This window comes from Alligator mississippiensis, chromosome 2 (assembly GCF_030867095.1).
Source record: "Alligator mississippiensis isolate rAllMis1 chromosome 2, rAllMis1, whole genome shotgun sequence".
NCBI lineage: Eukaryota > Metazoa > Chordata > Crocodylia > Alligatoridae > Alligator > Alligator mississippiensis.
In genome coordinates, this window is record NC_081825.1 from 246319775 (window position 1) to 246338917 (window position 19143).

The following is a 19143-nucleotide window of genomic DNA, read 5'->3' on the forward strand; positions in this document are numbered from 1 at the left end:
TCTCAACTAGTTTACACCTGTCATTTCTAGTCACTCCCTGGGGGGAGCTAGTAAACAGCGCTTCCCCTATTCCCCGTTGACCACCCCTAATACATTTATAGGCGGCCACAGGGTCTCCCCTCAGCTGTCTCTTGTGAAGGCTGAAGAGATTCAGCTCTCTCAACCTCCCCCTGTAGGGTCTATCACAAAGGGTCTATCAAAGGTCTATCTCCAAGATCCCTCTCTGCCTCCGAGCTGCTGAGAGGGACACTCCCTAACCTATAAGTGTGCTGGGGGTTCTTCCTTCCCAGGTGGAGTACCTTACATTTATCTTTATTAAATTGCATCCTATTTCTCTCTGCCCATTGATCCAACCTGTCCAGTTCAGCCTGAATCTGCTCCCTGCCCTCCGGTGTACTAACTTTGCCCCATAACTTGGTATCATCAGTGAACTTGGAGAGGGTACTCTCCATGCCCTCGTCCAAATCGCTGATGAAGATATTGAATAATATTGGTCCAAGGACCGAACCCTGTGGGACTCCACTGCCCACCTCCCTCCAGGCCAAGAAGGAATCATCCACCACCACTCTCTGGGTGCGGTCCCAAAGCCAGTTGGCCACCCACCTGACCGTGTAGGCATCCACTCCACAGTCTGCTAGCTTCCCAATGAGGATAGGGTGCGAAACTGTCGAAGGCCTTCCTAAAGTCCAGGAAGATGACATCAACCTCGGCTCCCGCGTCCAGGCAGTGTGTGACCTGGTCATAGAAGGCTACAAGGTTTGTCAGGCAGGATCTACCTGTAACAAACCCGTGCTGGTTTCCCCTCAGCATCGTTTCCCCTGCTGGGCCTGCACAAATGTATTCTTTGATTATTTTCTCTAGCATTTTCCCAGGAATAGAGGTAAGACTGACTGGTCTGAAGTTACCAGGCTCATCCCTTCTCCCTTTCTTGAAAATGGCCACCACATTGGCCCTTCTCCAGTCCTCAGGGACCTGGCCAGAGTACCATGAGTGCTCAAACAGCTGTGCCAGCGACTCAGCTATGACACTGGCCAATTCTTTCAGCAGCCATGGATGGAGGTCATCTGGGTCTGCTGACTTGTACCCATCCAGCTCCTCCAGGAGCTCCTTAACTATTTCAGAACTGATGCTCATCTCTCCTGAGCCAGGTAGATCTTGGCACAGAAGAGAACCCAGTCTCTTGATTTAATGAATCTACTTGTATTAATTCTACTGCAGCTTAATAAGACCTGCAGAATAATAGCTTTAATATGCCAGAGCTTATTAAGACTTAGAAGTCTTAGTATTGGCTGTACATGGTTTGTCGCTTCACAAGTTGTATTTAAAATGAAATCTTCCTTCTATACAATTACTGGTCACTAGATAAGAAAGGGGTTTGTTATACTGGCTTAGACCACAGTTCTACTGATTTCATTAATAGCAGTTGGAAGTGGCTCATTTTTACCATTTCAGAAAGTGGTAAAAATGTCATCATTCTGTACCTGAACTGCAGTGTAATACTTGTATTAGTACTATTTGTAGAGATTTAGGGACATTCCTCCCTGATATCCTAAGTTGTTCATTACACTGGAATTGTGAAAAGGAATTGCTGTATTATAGTGTAGGTTATTTTAAATGGACATGGAATAGGAAAGAACTGGCACATCTTGGACCCACAGCTTTCAGCAGGAACCATTTGTAGAGGCAAAAATAGACAGTAAGGAGAGGTTTTAAAATGGTAAGAAGGCTCATGAGAGGATACTAAGCTATAAATGAGAATTGGATAAACAATATGGAAAATAAAAACAAAATGCTATAGAAAGAAAGATGAAATTTTATTAAAATCAGTTACAAGAAGAGATGTACATAGAAGGCAAGGTAAGAAAAGCTAAGAACTAGCAGAGATGAGACAACAACACAGGGAACAAACAGTATGAATACACTGGGTGTAGATGTGAAGCACTAGTGATGAGGTATCAAAAGGCTAAGTAGAATTTATGCTACCTCCCATTCACTTTTCTAGTTCATTAGGTTTTTGCTATTTTCTCCCAGCTTTTTTTTTTCTGAAAGAGCATTGTTGAAGTTCTCTTTCTTTAATTCTAAGCACATAAAGGTAAACATTTTGTACTACTTAACTGAGATTGTGGTATTTTCAAGATGACCTGCATGGTTATGTGCTAGTCCTCCTGGTTCACCAAGTTCTACTTGCACATTGAACTCACTGCACACAATTGTAGCAATTCTTAAGCCTTGGAACAGGTCTTATTACAGTGTTTGTAAGAGCAGATGCTTGGCAAGTCTATATATGCCAGTGAGAACATCATTCAGTTTTATGCACACTTCTGTTTTCTGGCTTGGCATAATTCATTAGCGCACTCTGCAGAATACTCCATAAAACTGGATTTGGCTGTAATGTTAAGATTCTAATGACTACAGCATTGTAAAAAAAATAAAAAAATGCAGCAGTCTCTCCCTTTTATTCTTGGAATTGATGTTTACATTTGATTAACTGAGAAAACAGAAATGCAAGATAAGACTAGGAATAATAACGCAGTTTTAATTTTAAAAAAGCATTTAATAGTGACATGATGTATGATAATTTTTGTGATGGCAAGGCTTGTTCAAGAAGTACAAGGAACTAAAATTAGTATAGTACATACATTTTTATGGCATGTTTCATCCTCATTTCAATACAAAGATTTTAAAAGAGGCTATACATAAAGACAAGGACCATGCTTTGATTAAGGACACCAACATTACCTTCCAACCTGTTATATCACAGCATGGGGTACAAGAATAAACAAACAAATACAAGCATAACCTTATTTATTTGTGCACCCTCCACATAAATTTATTTAACGTAAAGACAAATAAACCAAAGCTTTGATGGGGGTTGAGCAGAATTTTCAACATCTGTGCAGATAAATTTAATTTATTGAAAAAGAAAAGCCATGCTTGTTTCTCATATAAAGACTGATTTAAATGATTTCATACAACAGAAAGCATATGCATTAGCTAAACCAAATTCAGTTTTGCCCTTAAACCTATTTCACTTAGACCATCATTAATTTAGAGTTTCTTACTGGAAAATGTTCTATTATTACTACTTCTTTATTCTGTTCTTGGTTTTACACATGCCACTAACCTAAACCAGAATTATAAGTCCCAGGGGCAGTAACACCCTAAATGCTGCTTCTGTGCAGCATCAGAAAGGTACACTCTACAGACTGTTTTTGCGTATCTTTATGTGAAGATCCATAAAGCCTGTCAGGTAAAAATAAAACAAGTGCAATACTTTAAATAGTTTAACATAAATGAGTTACAGGTGTTTGAATAAAGGGATCTTTTTTCTTTCTAATTAACACATACAAAGATAATAAAACAATCTTTGTCGCACAGCTAACTCAAGGTACACTGCAAGTATGTCTCCATAACAAAACATATTAAAGATATTTCCTAGGAATAAAACAATGAAGATATTTCATATTAGCATTATAGCATTATAAATTATAGCATGTAGCATTATAAATGAGCTTAAGGCTGAATCATGGCAGAAAGTTGAGAGTAAAATTGAGATTTGAAATTTAAGGTTGTAGAATTGTTCCAAAGTTACAGATGTCAAAACTGGATGTGGGGGATTCATGCTGGTTTAATACTTATTGTGTGCCCATCTTATTGTAGCTTAAAATTCTGTACACAATTTCAAAATCTCTTGGATGCAAAACAGCTTCTCTATCAGTTTCTGAATGCTACCACTGCTGAAGACAAGCTTCTCAACATAGAGCCTACAGTTCTGTTTGATTCTGGGGCTGACTAATGCAGAAACAGCAAGCACACATGCTCCCTCTCCCAGCTTTCTAAAAGATTTTGTTCATCATTGGATGACTAGAAACAAATTTTTAAGAGGCCATAGGCCCTAAAGGATGCAGTGCCTGACAAACTTGTAGGTGGGAGAGCCAAATTGGAATTGAACACTAGCTTCCTCTGTGAGAAGAGTTGAGAAAGGAGTCTTCGCAATTTCAAAGAAAGTGGGAGTAGGCCACCACCTCCAACCTTGGCAATCCCAGAAGGAAGGAAAGACGCTGAAATAATAGCATTCAGGAGATGGGTGTTCATTTAGATGAGTTCCTCAACCCAGGAACTGGTCCAGTAGGAAACACTGTTTATCATTTTGGTTCCCCTTCTTGAACTCTAAACTATTCTCTGAACAGGTCACTTCAGTGGAAAATTCCTGAACATGGTTCTTTTGGATTTAGACTTGCACATGCCAGGAAACTGCATATCATATTGCTGAAAAAGCTCCAGACAAATTATCTGTCTACCATCAATTAAGGAAAAGATCCTTACCTATAGTTCTCTAGAAAAAAGTTAAAAGCTGAAAAAAGACAATGTGTTCCCTCAAATTTTTTAAGGCATAAAGAGTCACATTTACAAGCTACTGCCACAGAATTTCCCAAATAGGGAAACACAAGACAGATTTGTGTGTGTATGTGTGTGTGTGTGTGTGTGTGTGGGGGGGGGGGGGGGTTGTAAAAAACATTAAAAAAAATTAAGTTCAGATTTTTTTTTTTTTTTAAATTAAAGCAACCTTACAAACTAAGGTAGTTCATACACCAACCATTATACTAAAATAGTGATAACAGTCTGGCTTGATGGCACAGAAGCCAGGAAATTCAGAATTTAAACAAGACGATAGAGATGTTCTCCCTGAGTATATAAACTGCACTAAACGGGTACAATATTTGTGTAAAATATGGAGTTACAGCCATAACCAGATTTTGTGGCTTATGTGCATCTTTGAGCTGGATCTTTAACACTTGAAATAAGGTTGCGAATGAAATAATAGAAGGGCTTTTTCTAAGGTGACTTCATAACACAGAGAGGAGAACAGTAAGTCGCACCTTTCAGCCTCCACATTTTTCCTTTTGTTAAGAACCCTAGGAGAAGCCATCCGGAAGGAAAAAAAAGATTATGACTATCTGTAAACTAAATGTTCAACAGAGACAGAAAGCTGATAATGAGTGGGTTGTGTCTGTAGTTTCTGGCTGCTCACAACAACAGAGGTCTGAAGCAAAGCAGAAACTCTTGATATGTTTGTCTAAAGAGGTAGTAGTCTGATCAGGGGCAGCAAGAGTTCAGCTGAAGTTCAGGGCAGAATGTTGCCAGTAGTTTACACTGCAGGAAAGTAAAATTGCTTCCGGATTCACCTCTTCTTCCCAACTTCTCTTCCAGCATCAGTGTTGAGCCATGCTGTGTCGCAGTGTTACAATGTCAGTAGGAAAACAGTCTTTTAGCAGGATACCGCGTTCCCGATGACAGTCTAGCTCTTCAATAAAACCATACCAATAGATGACTAATCCAGGACCAAATCTATAAAACAAAAAAGGAGACTATAACGTAAGAATCATGCCCATACAAGATGAAAAAACAAAACAAAAACTATATTTCCGAACAAACAAGTAATTCACGTGTTAATTTCATTCCAAAATTGGACAGAATATTTTAACTACATTTAATTTTCCAGGTTTCACACAATTAATTTCACACATTTCAATAATATCCAATTCCATGAATAAAAAAGCTCCTTAGGCTGTCAAAAAATTAGCATTGTTTTAGCTTATGCAAAAAGTTTATCGTCCTATTACTTTGTACATATAACTCATTAGTCGTAAGAACAGACCCCTACATGCCTTTGTAATAACATTTAGTAACTGTGTGATACATACAGAAGTTTCTCATCTCTTACTCTCCATTTATTTTACATTTTGACATTTAGATATTAAAAATACATGGGTTTACATAAAGTTGCAGAGGATGTGGATTTCAGTACAATCAAGATCAACAAGTCCTTAAAATACAATCTACAGTGAGTGATTATGCAAGTAATTATTAGCACAAGGCACAGTTCATAAAAAAGTTTCTACTGCAATGTCTAATATGTGCTTGAGGAATTCCTCAGATATTACTAACACTGACTGATCCCCACTAGGCAATCTCAGGAAGTAGCCCCATGGACTATTTTACCCATCAGGAAGTTCAGACCTTCAGGCTGGGTTCATAAAGAAGTAATCACTATCAATCACCGTGTACAGCGATATGTTTTGCACATCAGTTTCACGTTTTTCCTACTGAGAGCACTTAATTAAAGGGCAGCACTACTTTTGGTGTAGTGTTGCAGGAATTTTACAGTGAAATCATAAATTATGAATGTTGGGTTAGTAAAAGGATGTCTAAAAACAGAACCGCTTTCTTAGTCTAACATTACAGCAGTCTGTACAACGTTAGGCCAAAAAGCTTTTTCTTTCTGTGATTTATTATATGCTATAGTCAACTTGCCAAAAACAACAGTGCAGGATGAGCTGTTAGATACTGTATGTACAAGAAAAAGTTCAATAGAATGTCATATAATGGTTTATACACAGAGCTGTGCTCAGTACTCACACCAGTATGGTAGCCAATTTTTGTTCATGTTTAATTATAATAAAAGTGTGTCAGGGGATGCACAATAACTTAAAAGTCCACTTAGCAGACAATGGAAGCACTCTAAACTGTGGCAGTGCCAGACTAGCTTCATTAGGGTGGTTTCTTTCCAACACTGAATTATAGAAATCTCTATTTGATGTGTTCTTGTAATGGAACAGACATCAAAGAAGAAGAAAGCCTGTGGATTCCCCCTGCAGTTTCAATTAGGCATGGTATTCTACTGTCCAGAACTGTTGCATAGTGTTTCTACACACTGTTTCATGGTCACTACCCTCCACTCCAGAGAGAGCCGCATTTTAGGGGCAAAGGAAGTATGCATATTTAACCCATCACTTTAGAAAGTGCTGCAATTTTTCAACTACATATTCCCTCCACCATGAGGTAGAAAGACAATCTCAACATAATGTATTTACAATGTAATTAATTGTTCAAACCAGTTACTTCAAAGGAACATGTAAGTTCTGTCTAAAAAAAATTAAAATAAACCCACGCTACAGAGAATACATTTTGTATTTTTAACTATTTTATGCAAGTCAGATGGGATGCTTGTTGGTTGTTAGCATGTTTTCTCTTCTCTGTTGCTGAAGGACTCAGTTTGCATTCTGTGGCAATTTGAAAACCCTAAAAGGTAAAAGGAACTTGCCTCTATGCTTAAACTGCTACTATGTGAAAATTATGACGTTTAATTCAAACAGATGTTTCTGAGGCGACTCAAAGAAACTGTTTAACTGATTTCTGTTGAGCTGTCAGTGTAATTATTTTTCAACAATATTGTCCACAACTTGCAACAGGTTCAGAAGTGACTCTTCTGCTGTAAAGCCATAGTTTAAAGAGGGTTCACCTTGCTAGCGTGAGCTGCACGATCAGAGCCTCTCTTTGCCAGTGAAACTGTTCCTTTAAATCTTTTTAGACCCTTTATTAATCAACAAAACTAGTCATGGTACATCTTTTTCCACAGTATTAGTGTAATATGTTGTAATGTGACTTTGTAGCAGAGACAGAATATGTATTATCAGAGATAATTTGCAGAATATGTTTAAAAAAACCCAAAGACTTAAGTGGAGTACTTAAAACCAAAATTAACTTGTTGGCACATTAAGCATTTACCACTGACTATCAAGAGCTCCTGCTGCTAAGCGCTAATTTCTCTCTCATTAATGTGCAGAGTTGGCAAATCACAAACAATGCCAGTGGTTAATTACTGCTGCCTTAATTTGAAAAGACATTTAACCTTTTTTGTGCAGGGGGATGGGGTAGGGAGGTGCAAGCTAGGAGTAAGATCCACCCTTTTTAATTTGACTCCCTCCAAAGCACTTTCCAAAGTCACACATGTGACACCATGGAGAATAAAACTCAACACTGTAAATTATAGACTAAAGTTAAAAACTTATTTATAGATTAATAATAATGTTTAACAAATTGGTGACTAACCTTCCTCTGAGGACCAGTGCTGACAACTTTGGTTTACACAGGAAAATTAGCTCAAATGATAGAGTACTTGCTTTGTAAGCTATGCAAAATAGGACCAACCTAACAGTTCCAAGAGAAATTTTTGGATTAGGAAGCAAAATACGGTTTCATTATTATTACAGAAGATCCCACTAGGAATATTTCAGGTACTACAGATCTCTGGGCTGCAGGAAAGATTGCTCTGTAGAGAACATTCAGCTCAGGGGAACTGAGAGGATTTCAGACTTCCACAGCTACGTACAGAAGTAGATTTTGCTAATGCCCGGCATGCTTGTGCAAGCCTCCACAGTTTTGGTTAACAGACTTGTGTGCCCTTTCTCTTTTGGTTTGTTTCACATTAGTGCATGTCTTGAGAAACCAAGGCTGCTGACAGATGTGGAAAAAAACAAACAAAAAAAATTCACACTTTACCAAAGGAGGTAGCACATTAGTTTGACCTGGCTCACTCAACGTATGTATCGATCAGGCACTTCAGCAGGGCTTTTTGACACTTTTATCTAAAGGGGATTCAATCAGCTATTAGATAAAGGTGCCAAAAACACCCTGCTGAAGCGCCTGAATTATACAGATGCTGGGTGAGCTGGGTCAAACTAACATAATGCCTCTTTTGGGCAGGCTCTGGGCTCGGCACAGGGGCACACGGAGTTTAAAGTATTGTTTTGGGGGAGGGGAAGGGGGGAGGTTGGTTTTTTTTTTTAATGTAAAGGAACCAAAGCCCCGACATGAAACTGCAGTTGCACCTTTTTTTTTGGTGAATCTCATTTTTTGCTTTTTTTGTTTTCTTTTTAAAAAATAAATATGGCCTAGCTTCCAGGAAGCAGAAAGGGAACAAAAGCAGCAAAATTTTGACTGTGGTGCAGATTTTGTTATAAGCATTTTGAATCCATCAAGATAAGAGTAAATAGGGAACTCAAGGGAAGAGTTCCTAAAAAGAGTAATAAATGCAGGTGAGTCCTTGATTGCATACAGAGAATTAACTTAAATTTTAAAGAGGTGGTTAAACTGGTGTGAATTCCCATAGACATACTTCTTTCAGTTCAACGGGAAGTTTAGTTGATTTTGTTTAAAATTATTTCTAATTAAGATAAACAAGTCAGTACAATATTGATTTAAGAGTATTCACACAGCCTTTTGTGCTCCTTTTTAACAATCTTAAAAAACAATTTTTAGTTACATCACTGCAGCTTGGCACTTAAGCCCTGAGACACTGAATTTTGTGCCTGGGGGGCACAGGGAGAGATTTCAGTTAAAAGAAAGTAAAATAAACCCCAGGCGGCAGAAATTTAGACAACTCAAAACAAGTAGCAGGCCAAATGGTTTCTTTCCTTTCCTAGAAATCTCTTGTCATTTTTACTACTAATTTTAGATGCAAAGTTTTCATTTTAATGCAAGAAATCACATTAAAAAAAACAAACCCAGCAGAATGAGTCTGTCTAACTTGTCCCTCAGTTGAACCACTTTTAAAAGAGACTTATTTATTTAACAAAATGATCTGGAGGAATATCACGCATTTTACTTTGCTACTCTGTAGTAACCTCACTCTCATTCTGGAATGTGTGTGGGGTCCATGTTACCATCTAAGAATGTGCCTAGACGTGTGGCTGTTGGGAGTTGATTCTTTCACCACTGAAAAGCCTTATATGTGGTTTTATGAAAAATGTATTTTCAACACATAGCTCAATTCTGAGCAAAAATGCAAGCCATCTTGCAATTGCTTTTAAATAAACCTTCACCTTGTTTATTTAGTCAGCTTATTTGTTATAGATAGCCTTTATGCTGTATGTATTCCAAGACAGTATGTAAAGTTTTTTTGTTTGGAAAGACTCTCATAGTGAAATGTGGACATATGTATGTTTATATTTAGTGTGTATATTTATGCATGTGTATGATTGGAACAGCTAAGCATTCGCATAATATCAGGGTTTAAGTCTATCTTCAGGTCATATTTATTGATGAGATGATATGCTAATGCTGTAGCCTATCTGAATATTCCAAAAGTATCTTGACCCCCTGCTTTGCAGTGCCAGCCCAATGATGCAAAGAAGTTACAAAACTGGATTTGTTCCCTACCTGAGGCTTCTCTGTGTGGCTAAGAGGCATTATTGTGGATGCCTGATACTTAAGCAGAACAGAAAGATGTATCTGAAACTTTTTCTAAGAAAGGAAATTAAAGGACAATCATCCAGACTCAATAGAATATTTCTTTAGGAAAGTGAGAACTATGCACATTTCAAGGCAAATTTTAATATACTACTCTAAAAGTACTGGAGTCATACCTTGGGATATTTTTGAGTGATTTAGCATTTTGCAGATGATTCTAACAAAATGATAAATATAAAAAAGAAATAACTTATTAGATGTTATACAAGTTGAATATTTGAAAGCTCATGAACAGTGGTCATAGCAAAAGGCATAACAGACTCCCAGATATCTGAGAATTGGGCATTGATTTTACTATAATCTTTTCAGTGCCATAAGGTCTAAAGCTTACATTTCTCACACTGTCATACTTCTAACTGGAAGGAACTGGTATGGGGACAGTGTGCACTAGAAAGCCAAAAACTGCAGCCTGGATTCTCAGTTGATGTACACTGGCACCAGTCCACTAACTTCCCTAAAGCAATAGTAGTTTATATACCTGTTGGTGATATGGCTCTGCATATCTTATCAGAGATTTAATTTCCACTGCTCAGGGACTGATTTACTTTGATTAGTAAAGACTTTTTCAAAAAGTACTAATCCAAGTTTAGTTTGACAACATCCAAATTATGATAGCTATGACTGAATGCATGGGTATAAACAAACAATTTTTTAAACACCAAATTACAGTAGCTTTACATAAAAAGAGGATACTTTTGAACTTGGCACAAACTGACAAATGTGTCTACATCTTTCTTTTTCTTCTTCTTAATTTCCTTATCTTATTACAAAGCAGACTATAATAATGGTACCTCAAACTTTTATTTTTCTGATTTATACTTTTGGCTTTACTGACACTGGATCAACCAAAGATAAAACAAAAAAATAATTTGAATTCTCATGCTAGGCAAAGACAGTAAGTGATTGAGTATATGTGTTCACATTATAAATCTATGATTAGTTGAAACCTCATAAGGCAATAAGCAGCGTAGGTCTGAAATACTTTAAATATTCTATGTTGGTTTGTAAACACAGCTTAAAAAGTGGAGCATACTAATTTGATATGCACTAAAATAATGGCAACTTGATAAAAAGAGAGCAGTTAGGAAAACAGGAAGTTATTTCAGAGCTGATCAAACAGTATTGAAGTCAATGGCAAACCTGCCATTGATTTTGGAGAGTAAAATATCAAGCTCCTCATCCAAACAATTTGGCAGTATGTTATGTCTTACTCATATATACATTCAGGATTGTCTTGCTGAAGGTAAAAACTCCAGATTTACTTTATTCTGTTATGTTACAATAGCAGTTAGGATGGAATTCTCTTCCCACTGAAGTAAATAGAAATGCTATCTTTGATTTCACCAGATACTTATGTTTTTTTTTGTGAGCTCCTGTTTTTCAAGGGGAAGGGGGTTTGTAATTTAGAAATGAGTATTCTCCTTGAACTGAAAAGGGTATAGCAGTTTCCACTGAGCAGACACTGATGTGATGTGGAATATTTGGGTTGTCAGGAGAAAGAAGGTGGATGGAAGCTAACAGCAGCAATCCCTGTCCCTGTAGTCACGCCTCTGTTGAATACAATTAAATTTTAATGAGCTTTTGTTTATTCTTGCAGGCTTTTATCTGTGTGATAAGGCTGTGAAGGCATCAATCAAAATGAAGCATTTTTGTTGGCCACATTTCATCAAGCTTATAAGACGATTTAATTGCTTTAGGCAGTTGAAAAATAAAAATAGGTCATGTGATATTTATATGGCTAGCAAGAACCATGTTAAAAACATTTTAATATTTGCCTCACACAAATCTTAAATATGTATTAATAGAGTAGACCAATATTATGCAAGTCACTGTCATTAAAAATATTATAAACACAATTTAACTTTTGGCTGCATAATACATTTTTAATAAACAAACTGTCGAAACACATTATCCACCTATGGGATTCATTCAAATCTGAGAACAGTTCTCCAGGCAAATCAAAGGATTTTTATAATCTTTAGTAACAGATTTCTTTTATATATAGTTCTCATTGAAATTCACTTTTAAAAACAGTGTTTAAATAGTATCTAGGTTACACAGATTTACAAGGATCAAGGTTTTTAATGGAAGGCTGATTCCATAAATAAGAAAGAAAAGGTATACTGGTGCAAGGACAATTTATATTAAGAAAAGAGGTTCCTGAACAAACTTTGAATGTGGTGTTCAAGTTAGTCAAATTTTTAGAAGCAAATTGTTTTGTTGTTAGTTCTCTGAGATACTCACTACTATTTTCAAGTTTGCTTGGTTAGCTCCTGAATCAGCAAAGAATGCATTCAAGTTCCAGTGACTTCAGGGTTAAACACATGCTTTATAGAAATAGCATCAAAGATACCTGGCTCCTTACCTGGTAAAGGTGACCTGTGCAGGTAGCCCCTTCTGCCTATCTTAAGCCTCTTGCAGGTCTGGGGCCTAGACTATGAGAATGTAACATGACACAAATACATTTCTGAGAAATTAAATGAAGATTTTCTAGGGGAAAAAAAGCATTAGGGGGCCAGCTGTGTTAGTGAAAGTTGTAATCCTTATCATGCTTGTGTCAAATTGTACTGCATGATGGGTGTGGCCATTCCATTGGCTATAATGGAGGATACACTAATAATGGCATTTGTTTTGGAGGATGCTACCTATTTCTACTCTCCTGTACAGTTAATTGGCTCTGGAAAGGAAGGAAAAGAAAGGAAGGATTGTAGGTGAACAGGATGTCCCAAATGAAGGGCTGAGCAAAGCCTAGAGCTTCACCTAGAAACTTGGCTTCGGGTCTAAATGAAAACTTCTTAAAATAGAAATGTAATGTATGGTGTATCTATGTCATGTTCTGTATTGTTGGTCAGTCAGTCATTCATATATCAGTCTAAGAAAACTTTACGCTATAGAGTGTTCATCCAAGGCTCTGCCTGCCCTCAGCATACATTTGCACAACAAATTAATATATGCCATACAAAGCAATCTTTCCAGTGCAGCAGATCTACTTCTTCCTACCACGCGTGATTTAGTTGCCAGTCATCTGACCTCTACAGCTTAGATCTCCAGGCCAGCCACTACAAGAGTTTGCTAGGTACAAGAGTTTGAAAAGATGGTGGTGAAAAGCTACGTTGCCATTTGAGGTGCACAGTTTTTCTCTTTGATTACTGTCAAAGTAAACATTATTTGTGAGGAATGAGGGCCCACCAAAAGGCTACTTTTTGATTAACACCCACGCAACAAAACAAAGCTTTTGGAGGCTCTTACTTATTCTTTAGTTTTACTGGAAAACCTTGAAGCTTATTAGCCTGTTCTGCAAAGGCTGCTGACAAAGCCAGCTATTGTTTGATGCTACATGTTTTAAGCTACAGCTCAGCACTGAGAGGAGTTATTGAGGTTATTTTAAACATTTTGTTAAGCTTGTAACTGTCTTTTTCTAAAGGAATGCCTGGCTGCAAACTGCCTCTTATCCAGAGTGACAGAAAACATGAGACAACCTATTGAATAAGGTTAGGCTGAGGTCTAGGCAGTCGTAAGTGCTGGTCAACTCATGTTGCCATTAGGTGATTAATAGCTGTTTATTTTTAGGGTTTGAACTAACAGGCCATTTTAAGGCCAGTGCAAGATGATATCTGAATAATCTGTGAGTGCCTGTGGTTTGCAAAAACCCTTTCGTTTTATGCAGCTGTTGATCTGGCAGCAGTTCTTGCCAGAGTAATAAGATGTGCCAAAAATTAACAAGATATTTAACCTGTTTACACCATCGTTTATATATAAAAAAAATCTTTTTCTTGTGAACTAGAGTAACGTATTTGAAGAACTGATCAACAAATTATAATAGCAAAAATTACACTAGATTAATGCATTGCGTCATCTGGGTGCTTGGTAATTTTGTGAATGCCACATTCAGAATCAGCACAAAGATATGCCAAGGCAATTTTGTATGAATTATTGTACACATCTATTTCTCAAAATCCTTACACACAAATATACAATAAATAATATAACAGATGAATTAACAAATGGAGCACAGCTCGTTGTATTTGCAACTTCCCAAATCTGAGGAGTAGTCCAAGACTGGATAGCAAATCATGCTGAGTATCTTCACACAATGTTGCTTAGTGGTTCAATTGCCAAACATACTATTGTGCATAACTGGCAGGCCGAAATATTTTATGCACAATGCTGTGCTTAAGCATGAGTCACATTGGCTTTCTCTGCTCTTAGAAATTTAGGTCACTTATCTTTATCAGAGTTTTTCTTTCCCACCTGATCTCCAAGTTAGCAGTCCACTACTGTGGCATCTCATGGCCATCCAGAAGGGAAGTGAATATATCCTTCCGGGCTGGATATCCTTGCCTTCTTTGGAATCTGCTGGCAGACGTGTATTGTGCCTGGCATTCTCTCTTCATTATTATGTCACCCCTCATGCCACAGGGCTTTTCAGCCTGTCTTCTGTTTGATATGCAATACTCTACCCCATATAATTCTCAACTGGGACATCCTTGCTTCCTTTCCCCTCCACTTTAGATTTCAAATTGAATCAATTTCAACCTGCTATTCTGAAAACGAGTACAATTCATGAGATATGCAAGTGCTATTGTTAACAATAGTTGTACCATTTTCAAAACTGACCTTCGTCTCAAAAGACAAATAAAAATATTATATGGATTTTGATGAAAAAACATTTCAAAATTATCAACAGACTAGCATCTAAAATTGTTATATTCCTAACTAGATGAAATAGGTGCACAATGGGGGAAACATAGTAATTTCTTGGGTGGCAACCCTTTGCTTTCAGTCTTTTTCAATTTAAATGTAACACAGCTCAATCACCTTCCCCTTCTAATAAAGTTATAATACCATTTGGGTTTTTTTAAATCCTTATGTGGTATAGGTAAGAAATAATATTATAATAATAATCACAATTTATTTTATTTCGCTATACTTCTGCTTACAAAATACTGTACTCATTTGTGAGCATAGTGTTAATGTAAGGAATTATTTTCAAACTGGCAAAATAGACGTGTACACTGCTATATATGGGAGATTTGGTTCAGGGAACTACTACCACCACTTGTGAAGATTTAAAGGTGTTAGCAGATTTGTCAAGCTTGGTATTGACATGTTACAATCCATGCTGGAGGTGAAAATTAAGCCAATAGTTTGCAGCACCGTAGATACATATTGCTGTAAGTATGCTTCCTAATGTAAATAAAAGTGGTGGAAGAGTCAGTATTCTTGGCTTTTACTTTCTTGGCGTAATTTTGCCATTTGACTGCTTCATGATGTTGTGTATGTCACTTTATTCATGCCTCAATTTATCCGTGTGTGAAATGGAGTATTACCTTATTCACAGGTATGTTTTAAAGATTATTGCTTCCCTAATTGAGAGGTCACATTTTATGCAGCAAAATCCTTGTATTATGCAAAATATTAACAGATTACACAATTTGTGAACTACTCTACATAATTTTAATGTTTAGAATGTTTATAATACACACTGATCAATTTTAATGTTTATAATACACATTGATGCTAATAGATTATAGAACACCTCAGAGTTGTTATGCAGATAACAGTGTCTTGAGCCCAATAACAGATAAGTGTTAATAAAACCCATGCTCATTGTTACAATATTAAAGTATTTGTGATTGAGGACTTTGAGTTGTTATTGCTTGCTTACTCCTATGACATTAACCACCACTATCAAAGATCTATTTAACATTTGATTAAATGCACAGAAACAAGATTAAGTGCATTTAAATACTGCAACAAAGTAGCATGTAAAGTTTTTGTTTTAACAATTTCCCTTCTTCCCTTTTTCTTTTAATTTCAATGAATATTTTATAGAAGAAAATTCCTGCTTGACAATCTTTTAAGATGGCATTAATTGTCCCTTTTTGGAGAAAGAGGAAAAAGTTAACTGACATGGTCTTGAGTTTTTCATCGTATCTGAACTCTGTTATCTTTAAAGCAAAAACAGAACAACCCCTCCCCCGCCCCCCAAAAAAAACAAAAACAAAAAACAACCCTCATACAAAGTGGGGACTGGGGGTTAAAAAACTGGAAATATGTAAAATGTTACTTCTGTGACATGTTTTATTCTAGCTTGCAATGATCAGCTGCAAACTGCAGATACATCATCAAGTCTTAACTACTCTGAGATCAAGCAAATTATTAACAGTACCGGGTTATCTGTTCCTTTCTATTATAGTTCTTCATACTGTACTTATCACCTTAATATCCTGGTATATTCCAGCATTTTATTGAACAATGGTCACCCAGCATTGATCATAGTTGATTTGCTTAATCAAAAACGTGAGAAGGTTTTACTTACTAATTTACTTACTTCTCTGTTTCATTAAAAGTACGTTATTGAAAGCAAGGTCAAAGAAACACACCAAACTCTGAACACCATGAAAAGTGGTAAGGTTTAAGGGGTGTCTTATATCTTGTGCAAGTTCCTTTCACAGTCCTGCACATACACCAGAGAACTGTCTTTTGTTCTAATGAGATTTCCTTTTGTGTGTGAAAAGCAAAGATGTTGAGTATGATCCTCATCCAGGAAACCTCTTGGGCATCCTGGGCCCAGACCATAGAAGAGGAAGACAGGGACTTTGAACATTGGGGCTAGGGACAGAAATTCCACACAAATTGGTATAAATAATCTGAAATTGGTTCAAATCTGTAACACAACAGAAGTTCAGTATACATAAAATGCTATCAAAATGGCCCAAACCCATTTAAGCTGTAGTATCAGACTTAACTGATTTAGGTTAAACAGGTTTATTGAACTTCTGTCCCATATTCTCTCCAGATTCAAGTTAACTGACAGTCCTGCAGCATCCCAGGATGTTTTGTACCTCCTGTAAACCCCACCTTCATAGGGTGAGCAGGCTAGCCTTGGCCCAAGCTGTGCGCTAGCTCTCTGTCCCAGGTTCTGGCCTGGGCTACTACAGGCATGCAGCTACATTTCCAGACACAAAAGTGAATGTCTGTTCACTTGTTTATTGGTTCAATCTATGCAGCTTAGACTAACCTGAGAAGACTGAATTGATTCAGCCTTAGGCTTTTTAATTATCTGTACTTAGCTTGGAAGCCAGTAAAGGAAGCAGAAAGATATTTTAAATACTGCTTTTAGCTAGTCTCTCTACTTGCAGCTCTGTTGCAAAAAGTGGAGTTGTATTGGGCAGCTTGGTGAGATCCTTATTAGATAAAAGGCAAGAAAAGAAAAATAGGAACAAATAAAGAAGACGGATGACATGAAGAACCTCAAGCTCACATTCCAGATGATCAGGACTTGGACCAGCAGTTTTCAAGCTGGATGTTGCAGCACCTGGGTTACTACAAAACCCTTTTTAGGGTGCTGTGCTGCTGCTACTGCCATGTAGAAATGCTTTGGGAGATGATGTACATGGCTGGACTGGGAAGCTGCTGTAGAAGAAGGTGGTCCACTGTTACAGCCTGGCCTGACATAACCAGGTAGACTCGGGCGGGGGGGAGGGGGAGGGAGGAGGGTGATGGACGGTGACAAATCCCAGGTGCTGACTTAGAAGAGAGAGTTTCCAGGTCCCCTGTGCCTGCTGGTTTGTGCCCTGAGCCCGCTTTCCCCAAACTTGGTAGGTACCCTTGCAACCCTCTACAGGTCCCTTCTGCCTGCTCCATGAAACTCACTGATGATCACTGTTGCCCATGGGAATCTCTGGTGAGGGTAAGAAATGGCTGAAGGAAAGGCTGTAAAAGCAGCTCTCAGAACAGATCAGGGAGGGAGGGGGGAGGAAGCAGGGAGCTTATGGAGGGGATACAGAGGAATGAACAGGACAGAGCAGCAAAGGGGGAAGCATGTTGGGGTGAGCTGAACCACATCAAATCCAGAGCAGGTAGGGTGAAGGAGATACCTTCTGCCTCTGCACTTGCAATGTGCTAGGGCAGGGGCTTTCCCTTTGTGGCTACATATACAGTTGACATAATAGAATCCAGTTTGTTTTACTTGTGTATAATAAAAAATTATTATATAGTAATAAATACATTTATAAATACATCATAGTAATTAATTACACAAGGAACAAGACTTTCTTAGAGTTTTATCTTTTATTGGACCAAATGCATTGTAGGGATAGAGTCAGACAAACTTCTGAATTCCTGAAGAAGAATATATTGCATTTGAAAGCTTGTCTGACACTATTACCACTATGCAGTTACTCCAATTAAAAATATCGCTGTAAGAAATCCTTGCCTCTCACATAATTCCTGGATGATTGCTCTACAACATCACTCTACTACTACCAGTAATAAGTTACTATTTTTTTTAATATACATGACACCCTTAAATAACACACACACCTGGTACCTGGAGGACAGAATAAGTTTTTTCTTGTAGAAAAAATTTTTTTTTTCAGAGTCTTGGCTGACTCTGACATAGAATCTGGGAACACAGTGTCCAGAAAGTGTGTCGTCACAAATTTCCTGGTGCAGCAGACTGTCTCTTGTAACGCCACACTTTCGGGACACTTTAGGTTCCCAGGAGAACTTACTCTATGTCACACAAAGTTAGGCCTCAGACCCTTGCAAAGGACAGTAGCTTTAAGTATTTGTAGAAGTTCCTATAAATAAAATGTTGTTTCCATACCACAAGCTTCATCAAGATACTACCAACAGCTCGTTCACTGTTTCCAATACAAACTATAATACTCAGCCAATAACTATGGCTGAGAGATGGTTAACACAAAACTTAATCCCTCTGTCCCAATTTCTTGAGCAGACAAGTGACAGCCATCTTGGCAGCTGGATTGCATGCACATTGTCTCTAGGAATGCTCTTTTTCCAGCAAAGAAAACAACTTTCCTGCTTAATACACACACCTCAATTTGGGACGATGATTTTTGGGGGAAAATGGGCATGTTGTATGGGAGAAAACATTAATTTTTTTAACTGGGCTGCCAGTAAATTCAGAAAAGTTATGGAGTGGAATGGTCGATAACCAACGATTTACCCAAAGCCAATAGGTGATTATGTCACCTGTTTTCCTTTCTCTGTTCAGCCTGGTTAAGACATCTTTCAGCATCA

General features: G+C 37.6%; 1 protein-coding gene across 2 annotated transcripts in view; it reads right to left on the minus strand.

The window, feature by feature from the left end:
- Positions 1–2533: 2533 nt before the first annotated feature.
- Positions 2534–19143, minus strand: part of CDIN1 (CDAN1 interacting nuclease 1) — a 181382-nt gene continuing 164772 nt past the window's right edge. The window contains exon 11 of one of the 2 annotated variants that reach the window (XM_006272326.4): positions 2534–5349. In XM_006272326.4, the coding sequence (XP_006272388.1) occupies positions 5214–5349 (136 nt within the window). In that variant the 3' untranslated portion in view covers positions 2534–5213. The remainder of the gene's footprint in view (positions 5350–19143) is intronic. The other variant, XR_009460202.1, reaches the window with a different exon arrangement.